At 36.6% G+C, this 23897-nt stretch overlaps 2 protein-coding genes across 15 annotated transcripts in view; one reads left to right on the forward strand and one right to left on the reverse strand.

The window, feature by feature from the left end:
- The window catches only part of CASD1 (CAS1 domain containing 1), a 125956-nt gene that overhangs the window by 65057 nt on the left and 37002 nt on the right, over positions 1–23897 (forward strand). The window contains exons 18-19 of one of the 3 annotated variants that reach the window (XR_007723997.1): positions 12983–13066; positions 13191–13393. The exons of 1 other annotated variant lie outside the window; for it this stretch is intronic. Coding sequence is in view for 1 of the 2 variants with exons in the window: in XM_050782909.1 (XP_050638866.1) it covers positions 12983–13015 (33 nt within the window). In the remaining variant the exon portion in view is untranslated. Of the gene's footprint in view, positions 1–12982; positions 13394–23897 lie in introns of those variants that run through there. One more of the 3 variants, XM_050782909.1, reaches the window with a different exon arrangement.
- SGCE (sarcoglycan epsilon) overlaps positions 10860–23897 on the reverse strand; it is a 71733-nt gene continuing 58695 nt past the window's right edge. For 6 of the 12 annotated variants that reach the window (XM_050782928.1, XM_050782926.1, XM_050782923.1 and 3 more), the window contains 2 exons: positions 14296–14339; positions 10860–11153 (listed from right to left, as the gene is read on the reverse strand). In XM_050782928.1, the coding sequence (XP_050638885.1) occupies positions 11137–11153; positions 14296–14339 (61 nt within the window). In that variant the 3' untranslated portion in view covers positions 10860–11136. The other 6 variants (XM_050782925.1, XM_050782924.1, XM_050782920.1 and 3 more) reach the window with 2 other exon arrangements.

Raw genomic sequence — 23897 nt, forward strand, 5'->3', positions numbered from 1 at the left:
TAGCACCATTTATTTGAATAGGGAGTCTTTTCCCCATTGCATGTTTTGTCAGTTTTGTTGAAGATCAGATGGTTATTGGGGTGCAGCCTTATATCCTCTATTCTGTTCCATTGGTCTATGTTCCTGTTTTTGTACCAGTAGCATGCTGTTTTGGTTACTGTAGCACTGTAGTATAGTTTGAGGCATCAGGTAACACAGTGCTTCCAGCACTGTTCTTTGTGCTTAGGATTGCTTTGGCTATTCAGGCTCTTTTTTGGTTCCATATGAATTTTAAAATAGTTTGTTTTTTCTAGTTCTGTGAAGAGTGTCATAGGTAGTTTGATAGGAATAGCACTGAATCTGTAAATTGCTTTGGGCACTATGCCCATTTTAATAATGTCAATCCTTCCCATCTTTGAGAATGGGAAGTTTTTCCATTTGTTTGTGTCTTCTCTGATTTCTTCGAGCAGTGTTTTGTAATTCTCATTGTAGAGATCTTTCACCTCCCTGATTAGCTGTATCTTCGATATTTTATCCTTTTTCTGGCAATTGTGGATGGAATTGCCTTTCTGATTTAGCTCCTGGCTTGGCTGGCTGTTGGTGTATAGGAATGCTAGTGATTTTTGTACATTGATTTTGTATCCTGAAACTTTGCTGTAGTTGCTTATTAGTGAAAGGAGCTTTTGGGCTGAGACTATGGGATTTTTCAGGATGTAGAATCATGTTTGTCGGCAAACAGAATAGTTTGATAGTTTGATTTCCACTCTTCCTGTTTGGATGCCCTTTATTTCTTTCTCTTGCTTGATTGTTCTGGCTAGGACTTACAGTGCTATGTTAAATAGGAGTGAAGAGAGAGGGCATTCTTGTCTTGTACTGATTTTTAAGGAGAATGCTTTCAGCTTTTGCCCATTCAGTATAATGTTGGCTGTAGGTTTGTCATAGATGGCTCTCATTATTTTGAAGTATGTTCCTTCAATACCTAGTTTATCGGGAGTTTTTAATATGAAGGGGTGTTGAATTTTATTGAATGCCTTTTCTGCATCTATTGAGATAACCATATGGTTTTTGTCTGTACTTTTGTTTATGTGATTAATCACATTTATTGATTTGTGTATGTTGAACCAACTTTCAGTCCCAGGATGAAACCTACTTGTTTGTGGTGGATTAGCTTTCTGATGTGCTGCTGGATTCAGTTTGCAAGTATTTTATTGAGGATTTTTGCATCAGTGTTCATCAAGGATATTGGCCTGCAGTTTTCTTTTTTGTTTTGTGTGTCTGACAGGTTTTGGTATCAGGATTATGCTGGTCTCATAGAATGAGTCGAGGAGGAGTCCCACCTCCTTAATTTTTTGGAATAATTTCTACAGGGATGGTACCAGCTCTTCTTTATACATCTGGTAGAATTTGGCTGTGAATCCATCAGGTCCTGGGCTTTTTTTGGTTGGTAGGCTACTTATTACTGATTCAGTTTTAGAGCTTGTTATTGGTCTGTTCAGGGAATCAATTTCTTCCTGGTTCAGTCTTGGGAGGGTATATGTGTCCAAGAATTTATCTGTCTCTTCTGCATTTTCTAGTTTGTGTGCATAGAGGTATTCATAGTAGTTTCTGATGGTTATTTTTATTTCTTTGTGGTCAGTGGTAACATTCCCATCATCATTTCTGATTGTTTTATTTGGATCTTCTCTATTTTATCCTTTATTAGTCCAGTTAGCAGTCTATCTATCTCAATGATTAAAAAAAAAAATTCCTGGGCTGGGTGTGGTAGCTCATGCCTGTAATCCCAGCACTTTGGGAGGCCGAGGCGGGTGGATCACGAGGCCAGGAGATCAAGACCATCCTGGCTAACACGGTGAAACCCCGTCTCTACTAAAAATACAAAAAATTAGCCGGGCGTGGTGGCGGGCACCAGTAGTCTCAGCTACTCAGGAGGCTGAGGCAGGAGAATGGCATGAACCTGGGAGACAGAGCTTGCAGTGAGCCAAAATCATGCCACTGCACTCCAGCCTGGGTGACAGAGGGAGACTCCATTTCCAAAAAAAAAAAAAAAAAAAAAACCAAAAAACCAAAAAACAAAACAAAACAAAACAAAAACCACCAATTCCTGGATTTGTTGATCTTTTGAATGGTTTTTCATGTCTCAATCTCCTTCAGTTCAGCTCTAATTTTGGTTATTTCTTGTCTTCTGCTAGCTTTGGCCTTGATTGTTTTTGCTTCTTGAATTCTTTCAGTTGTGATGTTAAGTTGTTAATTTAAGATCTTCCCAACTTTTTGATGTGGGCATTTAGTGCTATGAATTTCCTTCTTAACACTGCCTTAGCTGTGTGCCAGAGATTCTGATATGTTTTATCTTTGTTTTAATTATTTTCAAAGAATTTTTTGATTTCTGCCTTAATTTCATTATTTACCCAAAAGTCATTAAGGAGCATGTTGTTTAATTTCCATGTAATTGAATGGTTTTGAGTGATCCTCTTAGTCTTGACATCTGTTTCTTTGTGCTCTGGTCCCACAGAATGTTTGGTATGATTTCCATTCTTTTGCATTTGCTGAGGATTGTTGTATGTTCAATTATATGGTCAATTTTAGAGTATGTGCCATGTGGTGATGAGAATGTATACTCTGTTTTTTTGGGTGGAGAGTTCTGTAGAGGTCCATCAGATCTATTTGGTCCAAGGTTGAGTTCAGGTCCTGAATATCCTTGTTAATTTTCTGCCTCAATGATCTGTCTAATACTGTCAGTAGGACTCCCTTTAATATTTCTGGTAGGGCAAGCTTTCTAGCATTTCTTTACTTTGTGTTTATCTGGGAATGTCTTAAATTCTTCTTCAGTTTTTCAAAATAAGTTTGCTGGATATAAAATGTTTGGTTGATGATTTTTCCCCCAAGGACTTCGAATATGTCATCCCACTGCCTTCTTGCCTACATGGTTTCTGATGAGAAATCCACTGTTAATCTTGTTGAGGAGCCCTTGCACATACTGAATTACATTTTTCTTGCTGCTTTCAAGAGTCTTTCTTTTTCTTTGTCTTTCAATAATTTGATCATGATGTGTCTAAGTGTGTATCTCTGAGTTTGTCCTGCTCAGAGTTCATTGAGCTCTTGAATGTGAATGTTTTTCATCAAATTTTGGAAGTTTTGGCCATTGTTTCTTGATGTATTCTTCCTGTCTGTCTCTTTCTCTGTCTCTTCTCCTTCTAAGATTCCCATTATGCATATGATGATATGCTTATGGAGTAAGACGGATCTCTCAAGCTCTATTTATTTACTTTCATTCTTTTTTTGTTTTATTCCTCAGACTGGATAACCTCAATTGTCCCATATTCAAGTTTGCTGATTCTTTCTGCTGCCTGCTCAAATCTGCTGTTAAATCCTTGGGCAGGAGGATTGGGTTGCTCAAATCTTACACATTTCAAAGAAATGTTTATCTTCAGGCCTGGCCATTGGCTGGCCCCTGGAAGGTAGCCTCTGAGCCCTTGGAACATTCTTCCTGATATGAGTTTCTGTATGCCGGAAGCCCTGAACCATGCTGTATTTATGGTATTTATTGTAAACATCTGTTTTTGTATGACTAAGCCCTTGGCCTACACTGTACCAGTTTGACTGGATAAGTTCATCCTAGAAAAGTGATTTGTGATGAATGCCTGGTTTTGCTCTGTGGTGAAGACTGGATGGAATCTGAGTAGCTGAGGTCATTCATATGGGCACTGCATGCCTACATGACTGACCCCCAACAAAATCTCTGGATACCAAGGCTTAGGTGAACTTTCCTAGCAACACTTCACTTGTATGGTCACACATTCCTGCTGGAACAATTAAGGACAAACCCAGAGTAATTTAAAAATGTAAATTGCGTGTTGTTTTTCTACTTCAAATGCTTTGTTTCCGATGTTTTTAGAATAAAATCCAAACTCCACGATCAAAGTCTGTAAGACTAATAGGACTCTGTTTACATCCCCAGAATCATCTTTAATCTCACTTCCCCCTCGTCAATATGTTCCAACAACACAGAGATCCTTCATGTTCTTGAGAGTCAAATGTTACCCAAACCAACTACCTGCAGTATATAAAGAATTGGTTTCTGACCATTCTATTGGTCCTCTACTTTTTTTCTGTTGGCCTTATTTTCACTCCAAATTCAAGTATATTGGATAAGAGCCCCCCACCCATTTGGCAGTCTCAGTAAAATTAAATTATATCTCACAGGTCCTACTGAGTCCGAGGTCTAAACCCTGACCAGAGAGATGCAGTGTTCTGATTAGCCAGACCCGAGATCTGGTGCAAGGTGTGGAGTCACCTTAAATGCAAGTACCTGGCTAGAAATTAGAGCAGAGATGTTTGTGTAGAGAAAAAAATGTAAAGTTGCTAGAAGAAGGGTAAATTGATACTGGGCAGAAACCACAACCACCTGTTGTCATTACATTGCCTTTCGGTCTGTGCCCATGCTGTTTCCTGTGACCAGAATGCTAAGCATGAGTGGCACATGATTAGTCTTCAAATCATGTCTTAAATATTTTCTCTTTAGATAGCCTATTCTGATCATTTAATCCAGGTAGCTTCCTTTCCTCATTCTCTATTACAACACTCTTAAAACCTTCATACCTTTTATATTAGACATTAGGTTAATTCTGTCAACAAATATTTACTTAGCACCAACTAGTACCAGATAGTATACTAGACTTTGTTCATGATCTTCCATAATACACTATGTTTTATTCACCAGTGCATAGTTCAATGCCTAGAACACAAAAGGTCATAAGTCGATATTCACTCAATGAATGAATGAAAGGGCCCTGATACTCAGTCCAATAAGATATTTTGAAATGTTAAAAAATGAAAAAGGAAAGGGAGTATATAATTCTACTAGGCCAGTTTATCTCAACCTTTCTTCATTGTCTTAACACTTAAAATTTGCTTTAGGCACATGCATGGACTCCCAAATTAAGGTAATAAGAATCTTAATCACATAAAAATTAAACATAATATGAAAACTACATGATAAACTGCCTAAAATGAACTGCAGCCTATTAATTGAATGCAAAGTGAGATGATCTGATCACCGAAATCCTTGGAGCACATGAACAACCTTTAAAAACGTAAGATTTATTAAGAAAGTAATAAAATTTGTACAAAAATAATAAGTAGTGTTATATTTTAATTTTGTGAAATGTCAATAAACTACCATCTCAGACTTTCTCTGATCGTTAGATTCTGGCAAATATCCAACTTCAGGTACCTTATCCTTTTTGCTAGCTATTGGAGAAATAATTGCAACACACTTTAGCTGCTGCATGAATATTCAGATGACAAAATGACCACCAGTTTTCTCATCAGATCCTATGGTTTCAATGAAAACCCATATCCAGATGACTCACCAATTGTAGCACCAGTCCGAACTTCTACTCTGAGTTTCAAATTCATATATTCAATTGTCTACTTATTTTGATTTTCTCAGAGGTACCTGAAGTTCACTTTGCATAAAACTAAGCTCATATCATTTCCTTAATCCTGATTCTCATCCACTATTGTCTGTCACAATGGATATTGCCACCATTTGACCAAGAAAACCCACACATCAGAATTGGCTTCTCTCTGTTCCTCAACACTATTTCCAAAGTATCAGTGTACCAACAACTGCTGCCTTTTTACCTCCTAAGTAGCTCTTGAATCTCCCACCACTATCGTAGTCAAAGCTATCATTTCTCCAATTGTATCTAAAACAGATTTCTGACTAGTATGACCACACCCATTCTGCCCAACTGCTCTGTCTGCTCTCTATATTATTGTTGGATTATTCGTATGTATAAAAAGGTTAAATATGACCACATCACATTTTTCATTCTTAACATCCTTCAGACTTTATTTTTCTCCTTTAAGTTCATGCATGGTTTTGGCCTACCTTGGGTCTCACCTTCCCCTATACTTCACCATCTCTTGCCTAGTCTCCATTACTGTGGCTACCCTGGACTTTCTAAAGAACTCTAGACTCACTAGTATCTCTTCTTCCAAAAGGGCTTAGATAATGCTCTTCTATCTGCCTCAAATATTTTTTCTTATTCTTCTTCTTCTTAGCATTTTCTTTTGTTGACATTTCCTTAAAATTTTATTGAAGATTTTCTAATTACTCAAGTAAGATATGAATACATTCTTCCTTACAAAAAATTATAACATTGCAGATAAATATAAAGTCAGGAAATAACTTTCCTAATCTTAGCACCATCACAAGTTCAGTTAGATTTGTTTTTCTAAAATCACCTTTGTTCCAACAGATGGCCTTAGAACTCTTGAGTCACTTCTCTTGTCACCTAAGGCTACTCATCTTAGGTTGCAAAGCCATCAATTATTTCACAATGCACATAGTGTTTACTCCTGCCCTACCCTTTTGCTCATACTTGCAATAATTCTTCACATGCCAGCACTGAAACATATCATTCTCTTAGTTTCTTTTCAAATCAACTCAATCTATATTTTCTATTGCAGTTTGAATTAACAGGGAGCAGTCAGCCAAGGTGTTGCAAAGGATATCAATTGTATCATTGTTAAGAGCCCTCTCCAAGGAACACTTATTCCTTCAATTAACCATAGTCCATGGGCTGGCTTTTGGTATTACAGGATCAGGAGCCTGATTTTGCCAGAATGCCATAAAGAAAGCTACCATTCAGGGGTAGACTCACATTAGACACATAGATTCATAAGGCCAATTTTTAAATGTATAGTGAAAAATATCACTCTCCTAGTGCCATGACCAGTGCTGTGTCTCCTCAAAAGAGATAAACATGAGAATCCAACTTAAATTAGAAATTGCTTGGTGCATATGAAATGAAGCTTAAAGGCTCTTAGAACGTATCGTCAAGTCTCTTCCCAGGAAAGTGGTACCAACTTACGATCTCACTGGCTGTATATCAATGCCCATTTTAATACACTGTCCAACACTAGTTGTCAGGCAGACATCCATTCTCATTCTTCCAGTTGACATTAAATGACATTTTGTTTTTTTCATTTCATTTCCAACTTTTATTTTAAGCTCAGGGGTACATATGCAGGATGTGCAGGTTTGTTACATGGGTAAATGTGTGCCATATGGTTTGCTGCACAGATCATCCCATCACCCAGGTATTAAGCCCAGCACCTACTAGATATTCTTTCTGATCCTCTGTCCTCCCATCTCCTGCCCTCCAACAGGTCCCAGTGTGTGTTGTTACCCCCATGTATCCATGTGTTCTCATTATTTAGCTCTCACTTATGAGGACATGTGGTATTTTGTTTTCTGTTTCTACATTAGTATGCTAAGGATAATGGCCTCCAGCCCCATCCATGTCCCTGCAAAGGATATGATCTCATTCTTTTTTATGGCTGCATAGTAGTCCATGGTGTATATGTACCACATTTTCTTTATGCAGTCTGTCATTGATGGGCATTTAGGTTGATTCTATGTCTCTGCTGTTGTGAATAGTGCTGCAGTGAACATACATGTGCATGTATCTTTATAATAGAATAATTTATACTCCTTTGCATATATACCCAGCAGTGGGATTGCTGGGTTGAATGGTATTTCTGTCTTTAGGTCTTTGAGGAACCACCACAGTGTCTTCCACAATGGTTGAACTAATTTATACTCACACCAACAGTGTAAAAGCATTCTTATTTCTCCACAACCTTGCCAGCATCTGTTATTTTTTTACTTTTTTTTTTTTTTTTTTAATAATAGCCATTCTGACTGGTGCGAGATGGTATCTCATTGTGGTTTTGATTTACATTTCTCTAATGATCAGTGATGTTGAGCTTTTCTTGCTCTGTCTCCCAGACTGGAGTGCAGTGGTGTGATCTCGGCTCACTGCAACTTCCACCTCCTGGGTCTAAATGATTCTCTTGCCTCAGCCTCCCACGTAGCTTGGATTACAGGTGCCCACCACCATGGCCAGCTAATTTTTGTATTTTCAGTAGAGATGGGGTTTTACCATGTTGGCCAGGCTGGTCTTGAGCTCCTGACTACCCCTCAAGTGATCTGCCCGCCTCGGCCTCCCAAACTGCTGCGATTACAGGCGTGAGCCACTGCACCTGGCCAGCTTTTTTTCATATGTTTGTTGGCTACATGTATGTCATCTTTTGACAATTGTCTATTCATGTCCTTTGCCCACTTTTTAATTTTTTTTTTCCTAGTAAATTTGTTTAAGTTCCTTATAGATGCTGAATATTAGACCTTTGTCAGATGTATAGATTGCAAAAATTTTCTCCCATTCTGTAGGTTGTCTGTTTACTCTGTTGATAGTTTCTTTTCATCTTAGCATTTACTACTCATTCTTTTGGTATCAACCAAACTTTAGGGAAGCTTCTCTGACCTTGCTGACTAGGTCAAGTCTTGCTGTGATAAACTTTTATCGCATCAATTACTTTCCCTCATAGCATTTATCACACTATTACAGGTTGACATTTATTTGTATAATGACTTGATTAATATCTGTCTTTTCCAGTAGAATGTAAACTCCTTGAGAACAAGCCTATGTCTAATATGGCTCACGACTACATCTTAGAACACTCTCTGACTTATAGTAACATATTAGGCATTCAGTAAGTAAGCAAATGGTAGGGGTGTTTCACAGGAAATTCTGAAATGCAAATTTTTTGAAGCTGCCCTATTTTAGGATGGCTTGCTTGAAGGCTTTTATTCATCCTTAATTGGTATGGTCAAGACGTGAGAATAGCTCAGATCTTGGACCATTGATCCCAAGGGTCACTCACCTCACCTATTTGCTATGTATGTACTTGGAGGCACTGACCTTGATGTTATTTTCTATTTAATTTTTTCTAAGTATTCTCTTAGCCTCAAATTTAGCCTTAATAGCTTTACTTAGTGCTCTTTTCTGTCATCAGTGTAGACTTACAGATGTAAATTTTTTAATGCATATTTTGACCTAAATAAATGTTTTTAGGGGCTTTCAGTTTCATTACTGCCATTGGCACTTGTGTCTAAAGATCAACAATTCCTTATTGCACTGCCCAGTACCATTACTGATGTAGCCTCCAAGTAAGTGCTGAAGGGGGATAGAAATAAACACACAAGTTTGGTGGGAGAAGGCCTTACTAAAGTCAGTGTTCGAAAGAATCATGGTCCCTTAGTCAATTCTAAAGAACCAGTTTATAGACATGGAACCTGTGAAATGATGGCAAATCTTGTAACCTCAGGTACACACCATGTGGAAATTGAACCTAGACCTTCCTCAAAGAGAGGCTGTCATGTATATGGGTAAATATACCTTGGAGGGTGGAAAAGTCACTAACTTTTAGGGGATATTTGGAATCTAAATCTGAGTTTACTTGGATTCCTAAAAATGTAGAGAACCACTCTAGTCAGTATTTTAGGGCAAGGGATTATGCTGGCTAACTGAAAAGGTGTTTTAAGTTTACCATCAGGACCCAAAACTTACCATATAGTCTTTTGCCCACTAGAAGAGTATAGTTGGGGTAGAAATCCTCAGCACGTGGCAGAATCCTCATTTCGAAAACAAAACACAAAAACCCTTAATAGTCCTTAAGGACTATTAGGGTAGCATCAACCAAGGGGAAATTATTTGTACTCTTTTCCCCACCAAAATATTAAGTCAGAAGCAAGATCACTCTTTCACGGGGAACTGCAGTGATTAAAGCTATTATTAAATATTTGTAAGATGCTGGCCAGTGATTTCTGTCCCCATTCAATATCTCAATATGGTCAGTGTAAAAACCAATTCTAACTCCAACTGCACTTTGCAATCTCCAAATGGCTTCTTTACTAGAATAGATGAATAAAGTTCCTGATTTCTGATCTGTAGTCCATGATATGTTGATCGTGCATTACTTTGTTCCTGCTCACTGGGACTATTAGGAGCAATTTGATTTCACCTGGCAGTAGCAACAGTTTGTTTACTCTGCGTTCTGTGCCAAAATCTGGTCCTCTGGAGCCTTGACAACACTGCATTCCTCCTAGGCCATGACTCTGTTGCAATACATTTACAACCTCAAGCTGATTACTCCTGTAGAACAGCAAGTGGCAATGCCCTAGTTAACTTAGGAAGAAATTAGAGTAAGAGATACATCTTTAAGAAATAAGAGAACCTACATCCTCTGTCCTAGAAAGAAGGGGGAGGTTCTAATGTCAATGATGTGACAGAGTATTCTCCCTAAGTGGAAAACAAGTTACGGTACCTAACATTAACAGGGAATCTTTCTGGATTTTGGAATTTGTGTGACCTCTGGCCACCTAATAGGTGACACAAAAATTTTCCCAGAGTAGATTAAGAGAAGGTTTCCAGCTAGTCCAGTCTGCAAGGAAAGCTGCCCTGCCAGGTGACATGATAGCCACACTGATCCAATAGTATCCAAGATGCATGAAACTGACCAAAGCTAGAGAGACTTGAACATAAAGGAGTTATGTAAAGTACTCTGGGGATTTGGAGCTAACTGATGTCACATTAGCAGTAACTATTCTCTTTTTGTGTAACAGCTCCTGTCTTGCTTCTAGATCCAAATATCCTCCCATTCCAGTAGGTGTAGCTAAAGAAAAAAAAAAAAACAACCAAATATCTGATTATGAAGTCAGGTAAGTATGCAACCTGGGCTGCCCTGCATGAATTGGGTGTCATCAGTTTCACAATCCATAAAACCAGGTTTATTCAAAAACACTCCAAGTGGTATATAAAACAACAGGATTTACAGGCCACAAGAGTTAAAGTATTATTTAAATGGGTTGCTCAACTGGAACACGGAGGCACAGGCATTTTGTATATTTATAGGAAGCATTAAATAAAGTCTTGTGGAATGAGAATGAACACATAAACCTGTTTCTAGCAATTAAAAGATTTCTACTAAATAGGAAGCAAATACTTTATTGAAGTAAATTTCACCAGTCATTAGGCTTCATTAATAATGTTTATTTTAAAGATCAACTTTTATTGTAACAAATATAAAGTCATCAATGTTTTACAAATTGTCAAAAATGCTTTAAGTACAAAAAAAATACATTAGTAAAATGAAAGTTATGTTGTATTATTTGGTGATACACTTAATACTGCCAACATGCACAACGTATGCCAGAAAAGCTCATGCATTATTGGAAGAGAAAAGAAATGTGATATAACTGCCATATTGTCTGATTATAAATTCATTGCTTCAGTCAGTTTTCTTTCTTCAGGGATACCATTTACCTGCAATGTGTAAGAATGAATATGGGCAGGAGTTAGTCAGGGCATGTATACTTTTAGATTTTGAGCAAAGCAAATTATGGCAAGGAGAAAGTTTCCATCTTCTTAATACAATGTAAAATAATTACATTGCATTATTTCTCTGTATTTCATTTTTTTAAAAAACAGAAAGCGAAAGAAAAAATTCTAAATTAGTCTTCTCCTTCTTGGACCAAGGCTATAATATTTTGTATTTCCCAAAAGGAACAGTCTGAAAATTCCTCCCACAATAAACAAAAAGAATGAGGTTGATTGCAGGATATATAACTGTACCTTTTAATCGTGGCTTTTAAAAAAATATCATGTGGGCTGGTAGGGCAGAGAAAACGAGAAAACCTGAAGGGGCATCAAACCTAATGGTTTGGGCCTAGTCCAAAAGTTAGTGCGATTGTCAGCTTTTAACTGCTCTATTATCCCGGCTAGTGCTCAAGTCCAGGAGTACAACACCAGCAGCTAGTTCATTTCTTAAAGCTTTGATGGGAATTTGAAAGAAAACAAGTAACTAAATGAAAAAAAAAAAAAAAACTTCAAGATATACTTTCCCCTGATAAATTCCATATAGGTAGCTACAAATAAAATTACTTGATATCCAAGATGCAAACTCTTGTGCCTAAATTACCTTCATAAAGAAAACTGACACGCACATAATGTTCTATGGTACTTGGAAAACTCCAGTTACTGTTCCATGACAATCGCATAAATGTAGCTGCCTCTTTGCAGTATTAGGATAATCAGGGTAAAAGAAAAGAAAAGCTGCTGTACTCAAAAAAATATATAAACAGCACTGAATCCATGCATTTGCAGATAGAATAATTTAGAAATTGAGAAATAAAGTTTTTCATTTAAATGAACAGAATGGAAATAAGGAATGTAAACTGCCCATTAGCCCTTCTCTCCAGGAGGCATGCCTCCATTTAGGTTTTTGTTTGTTTGTTTGTTTGTTTAAATCCAGAGTCTGACTCTGTTGCCGAGGCTAGAGTACAATGGTGCGATCCCAGCTCACTGCAACCTCCACCTCCTGGGTTCAAGTGATTTTTCTGCCTCAGCCTCCCAAACAGCTGGGATTACAGGTGTATGCCACCATGCCCAGCTAATTTTTGTATTTTTTTAGTAGCGACGGGGCTTCGTCATGTCGGCCAGGCTGGTCTCAAACTCCTGACCTCAGGTGATCACCTGCCTTGGACTCCCAAAGTGCTGGGATTACAGGCGTGGGCCACCGCACCTGGCCTCCATTTAGCTTTAAATGTACCAGAGGCACAAACACACCAATCTTTCATAATTATAAAAAAAATGCTAGGGTGGTCTCTCTCCCTTTGGCACTTAAGATATTTGGGGACTCACTGAAAAAACAACAATAACAACAAAACAACCAAGAGGAGATAGTGTACTTTAGTCAATAGTATGATCCAAATTGCAGAAAAATGTAAGAAAACAAGGTAATAGGCTCTAGTGTTAACTAAAAAGGAGAACAAAACTTTCTTGACTCAAGCAAAATACCTGCTCCCTAAAATCTGTTTCAGAAAAATAATTTTATAAATTGGGTTAAACAACCTTAAAATCCCCTAGGAAAACTCTTTGGCTCTTATATTTGTTTAGGCATAAATTGTCCTTGTATTTGGAAATGCTCTGTATTACTAAAATGTAGCAAGTTAACAAGAGCACTTGGTAAAATATCTATGTGACTACTAAACAAATTGCTCTAATATCATCTACTCAAGTTTCCTAATTCTCCTAGTGGGTAAGTAAAATCTGGATTTTTAAATACTCAAAATAAATATTTACTATTTTTCTAGAAATTGCCTCCTTCCTACTCACTCCCTGCCTGAAATAATTAAGAATCAGGAGATAGACATCGTAGGAGAGATGGAAGCTACAAGGTTAATAACAAAGAAGTTCTATCATTTCTATCGTAGAAGTATTCTTTTAGAAATTTTCCTCTTTAAAAAAATAACCATGAAATTAGTGGTAGTAGGGATTCATTTATCTTTTTTCTCTCTTTAGGTTACTCATTTTTATAACAAAGTTTGTTCCTTCATCAATCTCCTGAATGCTTACAAAGTAGCACCAACACATCAATATACTGAACAGTCTTGTTGAAACATGTTAGCATTTAATTAAAACAAGTAATCAAAATTGTATGGAAAATTCTGATAAACATTATCTTGTAATTAAAATCTGATGAACAATTTCATTATACTTGCCTCAAATCTTTGAAAAGTTGTCAAACGAAAATCTCCTTAAATTCACGAAAGCAGTAATAGAGAAGATAATTTCTGAATGAAAACATCCAATACATTTCTGTATGTGCCTGAAGTTTTTAAGAGATTTACTTTAACAGTTTCCCTACCACAATGCCACCATTCATACTCAGAATTCCACACCCAACTTACATTTTTAAAACTTCTCTTGCTTTTCCAAAAGAGCTACAAAGGCATTAATGGTTGCCTGGCAATTAGAACTAGGAATCAACCACTAATTAGAAGACAATCATGAATAAGTTATCTACTCAGTATAGAGATGAATGAAATAATTGGCTGTGGAAAATTTTTAGGGACACTTGAAAGAAATAAAGAAAGCAAGTCTTAGGGAAATAGAATAGTCCAAGGAGAATTGTCTGCCATCTTGTTGTCACTGGTCATGTTATAACAGCTTTTTAAAGCGGCTTTAAAACCAGGCCAGCCATTTCTCATTTATCCCCCTGAAGCCTCAGTGATTTGTCACAATGGTTTCCTTTTGTAAGAGTCAGTTTCAAGCTGCTCACTTACTGAGACAAATCCTAGATGCATCCAAGCTAAGAATCTTTCATACCAAGGGGAAGAATAGAGAGCTTCACTGAAGGAAGGGGTTTTATTCAGTCTTCCTTAATTAGACAGGACCTCCATGGATGCTTTTGCTCTAAGATCATTTACCCTGTGTTTATCATTCTGATGCCAATCTATGTAATAATCTAAGCCATTATTCTGAGGTTTTAAGTCTGATTAAGGAATGACACAAGTGTTTTGCCTTATTTGGTGAAGCTAAAGCTTCATAAATTATATAGTGCCATAATTATCTTTTAATCTGTAGATTCATTCATAAACATCAATTTATTATTCTTAGCACTCACCTGTAGTCTGCTGTTGGGGAATCTGAGTCTGATGTGGCAAGTTCCTAGAAATGATGAACATTTTTGAGTAAAACTGTTTGTTTACACACTCGTAAATAGAGAGCAGACATACTAGAATGAAAAACTTTATTGGTAACTGACCCCAGTCATGTAATCCAGCACAATTCCCCTCCCCTTTCATGAGCTTACAGATGAGGAAACTTGAGGTCTGAGGAAGATAAAAATTAACAATATTTGATAACATGCATGAAATTTTTACTACAGGCTATACTCTAAAGTACCTCACAACAACCCTAAGAGGTAGGTGTTAATGTTTTTCCCATTTTATGGGTGAAGAAATAGCCTTGGAGATCCAAGGCTACATAGCTAGGACATGGTAGCTAAGATATGAACACAGTGGCTTATGCTCTTAACCTATACACTTTCAGATCCAGGCCTAGAAGATATAAACATGCTCACATATTTTCATGGAACAACATATATAACCACCTTCATTCACTATCCCAAACATCTGTGCTCTTTTATCTTCATGTCAGGCATGCATCCAGATGCATTGGCAGAATGCAGAAGTCATCCTTGTTCCTTCCCTCTCCTTCAGTCTCCACATCCAACCACTTAGGGACTTCTGACATTTCTTTTCGTCTTATTTGGATCTGCCCCATTCTTCCCCATCTCCATTGCTAACTTGGTTGAAGCCATCATCATTTCTCACTTGGATCCTTGTAAGGGGGTTGACTTGTTTCCTCATTTACATTCTTGTCCCCTTATAATCCACTCTGCACATTGCTGTCAGAATGCTCTTCTAAGACAGGGGCCCCCAGCCCCTGGGCCATGGAACTGGGCTCCATAGCAGGAGGTGAGTGGCAAGTGAGCCAGCGAAGTCTCATCTGTATTTACAGCTGCTCCTCATCACTCGCATTACCACCTGGGCTCTGCCTCCTGTCAGATCAGTGGCAGTAGTAGACTGTCATAGGAGCGTGAACCCTATTGTGAACTGTGTATGCGAGGGATCTAGGTTGTGCACTCCTTATGAGAATCTAATGCCTGATGATCTGTCACTGTTCCCCATTACCCCCTGATGGTACTTTCTAGTTGCAGGAAAACAAGCTCAGGACTCCCACTGATTCTACATTATGGTGAGTTATATAATATTTCATTATATATTACAATGTAATAATAATAGAAATAAAGTGCATAATAAATGCAATGCCCTTGGATCACCCCAAACCATCCCCCACACCTGGTCTGATATGAAACCAGTTCCTGGTGCCAAAAGTTGGGGACCAGTGTTCTAAGACACAAATCTATTATGTCATTTAAATAACACACATTTAAGTATTTCCTTGTATCTATCTGCAGATTAAATTTCAGATTTCTTAATGTGGCCTGGAAAGCCACAATATATCTCGCTCCTACATGGAGTGCCCCATGTCTGCTTGAAGCCGACAACCAACCACCATGGCTACTACCATGTCCTGTACCCAATCAGCTCCCATTTGTCCTTGCAAACTCAACTCAGAACTTGTTACAGCATACAGGTATTACTCTTATAATTTAAAAATTCCCATAAGAAATGTTATTAAAATTTTTAATGTATTATTTTTAATTTAAAAAATCTCAAGAACCACCTCCCTATGCATCCTTACTCTCTAAGCAACCCACAATTAGGTTACCATTTAGCATGCTTTCATTCACATGCTGATTGTCATTGTATTCTCTGTCCATAATATTTAATTGTCCTAAAGTATATTAACAGTAAGAACTATCATATTTTGTTTAGTATCCTCAGCAGTAAGCATTATAAAGTATACACATTTATTAACTTAAAGATTTAGTTTCACATTTTGATATTAAAATTAGTTTATGAAAATGTACAATTTAGGTTCTGTATGGAAGAAACTCTAAGAGTCAGTCCTTTGTAATAAAGTTTGATCCATGCTGGGGATTTTCAAAGTTTTTTGTTTTCTCTTTAGCACTGGGATTTCTCTTAATTGAAACCCTAAGCAGAACTGTGATGTACAAAAGAGATAAATGTGAGGTTGCCTGGGTTGAAACAAGGGAGTTAGGAATCCTGTCCGCTTTGTTTTCTTTGTCCCTCATGCTGGCCCCTGCAGCAATTCTAAGAAATCTGTAAGAAACAGTTTGAAAACCATTGATAATATTTCAGCCAGGCAAATATTATGTTCCAGATACAACAATCTAAAGTGGAAAACAGTACGTGCTAGTTAAATACTGTTTAAACTCTTAATTTAATCTATAGTTAACACCTTTGAGCGATTTTTTTTCAATGTTTCAGTTCCACTTTAAAGATATTACTAAGGAAATAATAAACTCTAACACAATTTGAGGAAGTTACTTAATAATTCATCCCAATGATTATATTCTTTTTTATTGTTACTTATCAGCCTTATCCTTGTGTAGGCTAGAGGAGTATTTCTTTTTTAGCTTGTTTGTTCTTTCAGAATTTCATACTATGTATTTATATTGATTTTGGTCACAAAAGTAAAAAGATAAATTTATAAACTACAAAGAGGGAATAAGTTCTACATTTAAAGATGGCAAGGCAAACATCTTTACTACAGAAGTCAAAATGCAATTAGATGGGTATCTGGCACAGGGTGGGAGGATGTGTTTTACTTTATCTACTCAGGTATAACTGATCTGGGTCTATTCTACACTCAGAACGAATACAGTGCACCCTCTACACATAGGCACACACCACACACAAGCACTTCCTCATTCCTTACCATCTGCAGCTCTACCTAGCCTGTTAGCAGATTGAATCAACACATTTCAACAAAATACAAAAGAAAGTATAGAATGTAGGTGTTCTAACATAGGTAGTGGTTAGTAAAAAAAGACACATGTTTTCCAAAAGCACTAGATTAAGGATCCTCCAAATTCAAAATCAGCATTTGGATGAGGTTGTTGGATGACCCCTACTTCTCTTGTTGGCCCTCCCAACTGACCTTTCTGTGGAATTTAGCTTGAAAACCACTGATCAGAGTCAACCTATGCCTTGTCGTTTCTTCTCTAGTCTCTGTTTTTTCCTCTTTTGCTACATTGCTAAACTTTCTAAATCACAATGGGCTGGGCTAGGTGAAAAGAGATGGCTGGTTGAGAAAAATGCCACACACAAACTAGCAAGAAATTTGGAGAAGATGCATAAGAAAGCAACTGTATGTCTTACATTGATTTAGGGACTGAAAAGTATCCATAGTGTGTGTTCTAAGTGGTTGTGTTTGAACAATGCACATGCACTCCTTGCAATTTCAAAGGAAACTTAGATGAGTTATATTAAAAGTGCTTATGTGTGCAAAAAGGTGCTCAACCAAAAATATTCTGAGATTCAACTTCCCCTGATTGGGTACACCTATCTGTTTTGAAGGAGACCCTTGAGTCTCCAAGATGTGTGCACATAGCTCTGTTTTTGTGGCTTCCCAAACTTGTAACTACATGCGAACCTGTAAGTATTAAAGTGTGAATACATCTATGATGGGCATATTTAAAACTGTGTATTCCATTTAAGAGTTGAAGGGACATACTTCATAACAGCACTGCTTCAGGCATACTGGAAAAATGCCTACAATCCCAACTCTGCTAGTTAAGATGCAGAGAATGCAGGAAGAAAGTGGGGAATTCTCATCTTTGGTGAGAGCAGGCTGCTAAAGGCAATTATACAGGAGGGGGCGTCGACTTCAAATAGAGGCCGTATAATCCTTCCAAGAAAGGACCTTAATAAAGTCATAAAACAATTTAATGATTATTAGACTAAGTGAAAAGTTATTACGTATAAACTGTATTATGTAGAAATTTAAGAAAACTGTAACTCTCTAAATTATTAGCATTAATTATTTTCTCATTTTGTTTTCATTAATTTCATGCATTTAAATAGAAAATTGTGTAAATCAGTCATTGCACAAACTTCATTCTTTAAGAATGCAAGAGCAATAACTTGCAAATTAATAAATAAGTGATTTGGGGCAGTACACAATTATTTCTTATTTGTACAACCATTTTAAAGTAATTTGACATTCTTGGATACCCTATACAGTAATTCAGTGAGTAAAGTTGATGATTATCAACTGATTATATTGCTACTTGTTTCAGACTAAAAAGCAAAATGATTTGCATAAAGTCACAGAATCCATGCCAGAGTTGAAAGAAAATGACATTAGTTGTGTGAAATACAAAACATTTCACTTTTCAGTTAGTATGGTGGCATCATTTAACAATAAGAAATAGTTATGTATTTTTGGAAATCAATGGCCCTGAAATATTCTTGGTTGCTTGATACTTCTCAATAGGATACCATAATCTTAGTCCCCTGAAACATTGTCTTCAACTGATATTAACTTTTATTAAAACTTAATTTTTATTTATGGACTTTTACCATAAAGTTAGTTGTCACTGTGACCAGAAGCAGGACAAATGGAAAAATATTTAAATAAAAGCTAAAATTATTAGATACTGTCTTCAATTAGAAGACTTAATTCTACTTTTATACTTGTTAATTTTCAAAAGATTAAGTACAACCTATCTCCTGTTTTGAGAGAGACCCAATTATCCTGGATTAGGAATTATGTTTAGAATAATGAATAAGGAAAATTTTTGTGTAGCAAATTAGTATCTTCCTGAAAAATGTGTGGAGTACTGTCCCCAATTATTCATTACCTACGGGGCCTCATGAAGATGCCTACCACTCCAAAAAAATCAATTGGTATTGATGTTGGCATAAGAAAAGAATAGTGAAGAGGCAGATCTTTCCCCAAAAGACAGCATACCTCACTACAAATTTAATATAATAAGTTATTTTTTAGAAAATCAAATATTTGGGATCCTCCAGTCAATGCCCCTTTCCCCAAGCATAAGACTATAAAATAATATTTTTTCAATGGATTTTAGCTGTTCCAGGCACTGTTTTCTGATTAGCTCTCATCTCTCAACCTCTCCACACCATTTTCCTCAGGCAGTTTAGGGAGGTGTGGAAGAGTATAGAGGCTGAGAAGTATAAACTCCCAAACAGCTCCAACCTCCTAGACAATGTGCATGGACTGCTTTTCTTTCAGTTTCACATGGGGAAATCAGGAAAAACTGTTCCCCTTTTAAAACTCCATGTAGAGGAATGTGAATAACAACCTTTCTTACTCACGGGCCCAACCAGAAATAGCAGAGCTCTGGATTTTCCGATCCTGAAACTTAAGTCCTTTGATCATTAAGCCAGGAATTCGCAACCTTTGTTGAGAAGCTCTCTGCAGGAGCTCTACCATAACACACACGCCCACCAGACTGCAAATTCCCATACTCAGAGCCCCAGAATGTGTACTATAAACGCTCTACAGTGATCCTGACACAACGTGGTTTGGGAACAAGGCTAGACTCTCTCTTGACATTCCTTTGATGACCTAAAATTTTATTACTTGGAATTAAATTTTTTTCATTTAAATATTTACAAAAGGCAGTCATCGAGATACACCGGTCAAATATGTAATAGATTTTTGATGTGAAGTCTTTGGTTACAAACATAACCCCAATCACAACAATGATTCTTTGGCAAAGTCAATTTACTTTTAAGAGTTACTTTACAATGTGATTTCCAGAAATAAATTGTAATAAATAAGACGAATGTCTATAGGGGAAAAATTATTCCTGCTATTAATGGCAACACTTATTCACTAGGCTACAAAGATAACTAAGTACAGATGCAGAAAAACTTACTTTATGAAGGCATGAGGGACATACTACACAATACCTGGCTACAGCTCCTCATGACTGTCGAGGTCATGGGATGCAAGAAAGGTCTAAGAAAATGCCCAGACCTGAGGAGACTAAGGAGACACAGTGAATATTGTGTCCTAGATGGAATCCTAGAACAGAGAAAGGACATTAGTGGAAAAACTAATGACATCTGAAAAAAGTCTGAAGTCTAGGTAACAGTAACATACTAATACTGGGTTCCTCATTGTGACAAATGTACCATGGTACTATAAGATGTTAACAATGGGAGAAACTGACTGAGGGGTATGTGGGAACTCTATTATCTTTGTAACTTTCCTGTACCTCTACAATCATTCCAAAATAAAAAGTTTATTAAAGAATAAATACATTAGCCAAGATCAAATTAAATTGACCTTACATTTCTAGACTATGTGATAGTTTTAAAAGCCTATTTATATTGTCTCTGTAATTTGAAAAGCAAAAGAAACACAGTACAAAATGAAACACCTCATTTCTGGGCATGTGCTACGTCTCCACATTCTGCTCCAGCTTCCCTTTCCACTGCCTCCTTGTTCATTTTGCTTATAACCTGAATCAGAGATCTCTCTGAGGTCAATGACCGACATTATCTATCCCTGCCTAGATATCAGGATAGGTAAATAATCTAATCTCAGTTCTGACCTAATTTAACTTTGTCTCTTATCAGTGTCTCAAATTTATCATCTGCAAATGATTAAACATTTTTTCTTACTGGCTAATTTATGGTGCCAGTCTGGAGCTCTGTGAAACATTCTACCAAAAAGAAAATATTACCATGTAATTGATAATGGTGGCAGCCATTCATTACATAACATTGTGAATTCTCTATACCTCTGATGTAAATTGACTTGTTTAAAGGAACAAACTAGTTTTATGCAGTTTTGAAAGAAAGCTTTGAATATTATTGAGTCTTGCTTAGAAGCCAATATAAACCTTTAGCCATATCCATGTCTGAATATTTCTGGTATCAATCTGAAGAATAAACACAGAATCCTTTGGCTAGCTAAACTGTTTATGAATGATAAATTCAGTACACTTAGTATGAATGTGAAGATGAAATGCATGCCCTTTTAGAAAGGGTAAATTAATAAGTACAAGGCAGCATTATCCAAGCATACACCTGGTTATTGAGTACTATAATGCCTCCCCAAATATAATATCGCATTTTAATCTTGAGAATTCAGTTCAATCCAAATGACCAAAATATTTGTGTGTGTCTACTCAGTGCTGAAGTAAAACTTTTAAAACATGGCTGTTTTTCTGGTAAAAAGTAAAAGTTGAATTTGCATAAAGGACAGCTATGATGAACCCCATACAATAAATTCCCTATTATCTGGCATGGTTGGAAAATGAGGTTAATCACATATTCTGGCTTATAGGGAGTTACCATAGAGACTGTGCACATATGATCCATTTCTAAGAATAAAAGAAAGATAATATACACTCAACACTGAAACGACACCGAATGTAATTTAATTTTCCTCTGATGAGTCAGACGCACTTGATGATCCTGCAGTGCCTCAGAATAATCATTGTGAACATCATCAATTATCTATGTACCCTATTTATATAGAAGTGCTAGTTAATGGAGCTTTTCCATTAGCAGAAATCTGAATAATGTGAAGGTTTTCTGGACTTAAAAATACGTATGGTTTTAAGTTGTTGCAAGTTCAATATAATAGCCTATTGCATTTGCAAATAGAGAGATCTGATCAACATAATGACAGTCTTGATGGGGATATGGAAGGACCAGAAAGATGCATTTGGTGTAAACTAGATAGAAAATTTTATTTTGCTTGTATATTAGTAGCAACATTGCAAAATTCTAACCACCGGGAATCAAAATACTTTTTAAGGAGCTATTCTTATTTTCAATATATATGGTTAGAAAGGGTTATCTTAAAATGACAACAACCTTTTTCCTCTCTTGAATTTCACTATCAATAGAGTTTTACTGATTTACAAACATATTCAAGTTCTCCTACTCATTATAACTAGTTTTCTACTCTAAAATTCTACAGTATTGTTACATTATCAATAGAAGCATTTCTCAAACTGTGTTCTTTGAAGATTTACCTATTCTGACCTTTTCCTATGGATTCACAAAGTATATCAACACACCAAGGGACTGAAGACTGTTGTAGCTTAAAAAATGAAATAAAACCTTTACATTACAGTACTCAATAACCAGGTATATGCTTGGATAATGCTGCCTTGTACTTATTAATTAACCCTTCTTAAAAGGGCATGCATTTCATCTTCACATTCATACTAAGTATACTGAATTTATCATTCATAAACAATTTGGTTAGCTACAGGATTTCATGTTTCATGTTAGAATTTTGCAATGTTGCTACTGCTTTTTTCCAAGTGTATTTGACCATTCCATTTTTGAAGGATATCTGTCAACATTTCACTGGCATGCTAGGGTAAACAATATCAGAAATAATAACCTTAAAGAATAAGTACAAATTCTTTTCATTTTGAAAATGAAAGACAAAACCATTTCATAATTTTCATCTAAAAACAGGATAAGAGGTGGTTAAATTCTGAATTATTACAATATTCTTGAAATTTTACCAATTTTTCTCATCAGTATCTAATCCTGGTAAACTGGATTTAATGATGACCCATAATAGGTGGGCTACTGACCACCAGAGAGCACAGAAACCCATCTGTTCCATTCAGTACAACTAAATTTTGTAGACCTTAATATTTCTATCCCTGATGTATTAATGTTTCCAAAATTTAAAATTGTAAACATATGCAGTTTCACCCATTTCTTAAATTACCCACTACCCATTACTTACTCTCTCTCACACACGTACATAAACAGGCACCTTAGTCTGTATGACCCTAAGTGATGTTAGAGAACTTTAGAAAAATATTCATAATACTTTTGGGTTTCTAAAGTATTCTGGATAAACTTATCTAGTCTATCTATACTACTCATATTAATTGTTATTTAATCTTCAAATTACCACATGCATTCTACCTGGTTACAAAATGAGCACTCAATGGGAAAAATGTACCCAGTAGAGTTCCCAGGTAAATGTGTTCACTTTAATATTATATCCTAAGGGTATGTATGTGTCTGTGTGTGTGTGAGAGAGAAAGAGAGAGACAGAGAGAGGAAGAGAGATTTTTCTGTATAGCCATTCCATCTATAAAAGTAAAGTGAAAAAGAGGAGGACCTCAAAAGCCAACTTTGTGACTTCTAGTGCTTGGGGCAATTGAATTTAACTCATTTTAACATATGGTTAAAACGAAAAAAAGGCCGGGCACGGTGGCTCACACCTGTAATCCCAGTACTTTGGAGGCCAAGGTAGGTGGATCACCTGGGTCAGGATTTCAAGACCAGCCTGGCCAACATGGTGAAACCCTGTCTCTACTAAAAATACAAAAACTAGCTGGGCATGGTGGCAGGTGCCTATAATTCCAGCTACTTGGGAGACTGAGGTAGGAGAATCACTTGAACCTGGGAGGCGGAAGTTGCAGTGAGCTGATATCGTGCCATTGCACTCCAGCCTGGGCAACAGGAGCAAAACCCCATCTTAAAAAAAAAAAAAAAAAAAAGGAAAAAGAAAAAAAAGAGACATGTTCTTATAAATAACAGTTTTACCCACCATTCCCTTACATAAAAATGTGGCCACTAGGCTACATTGTATCAGCAATATAGAATGCAGCATAATGCTGCATTACAGCATTATATAGCATGGTCTCCCAAATGCAACTGTACAATTTCCTCACCCCTCACTCTTACCTACTGCTTACAAAGTCCTTCCAGGGTTTCTAACCCTGATCCCTAGAGCACTAGACAAGGTTTGCACTAATAAAATAGATGT

The sequence above is a fragment of the Macaca thibetana genome, chromosome 3 (genome assembly GCF_024542745.1).
Source record: "Macaca thibetana thibetana isolate TM-01 chromosome 3, ASM2454274v1, whole genome shotgun sequence".
Taxonomy (NCBI): domain Eukaryota; kingdom Metazoa; phylum Chordata; class Mammalia; order Primates; family Cercopithecidae; genus Macaca; species Macaca thibetana.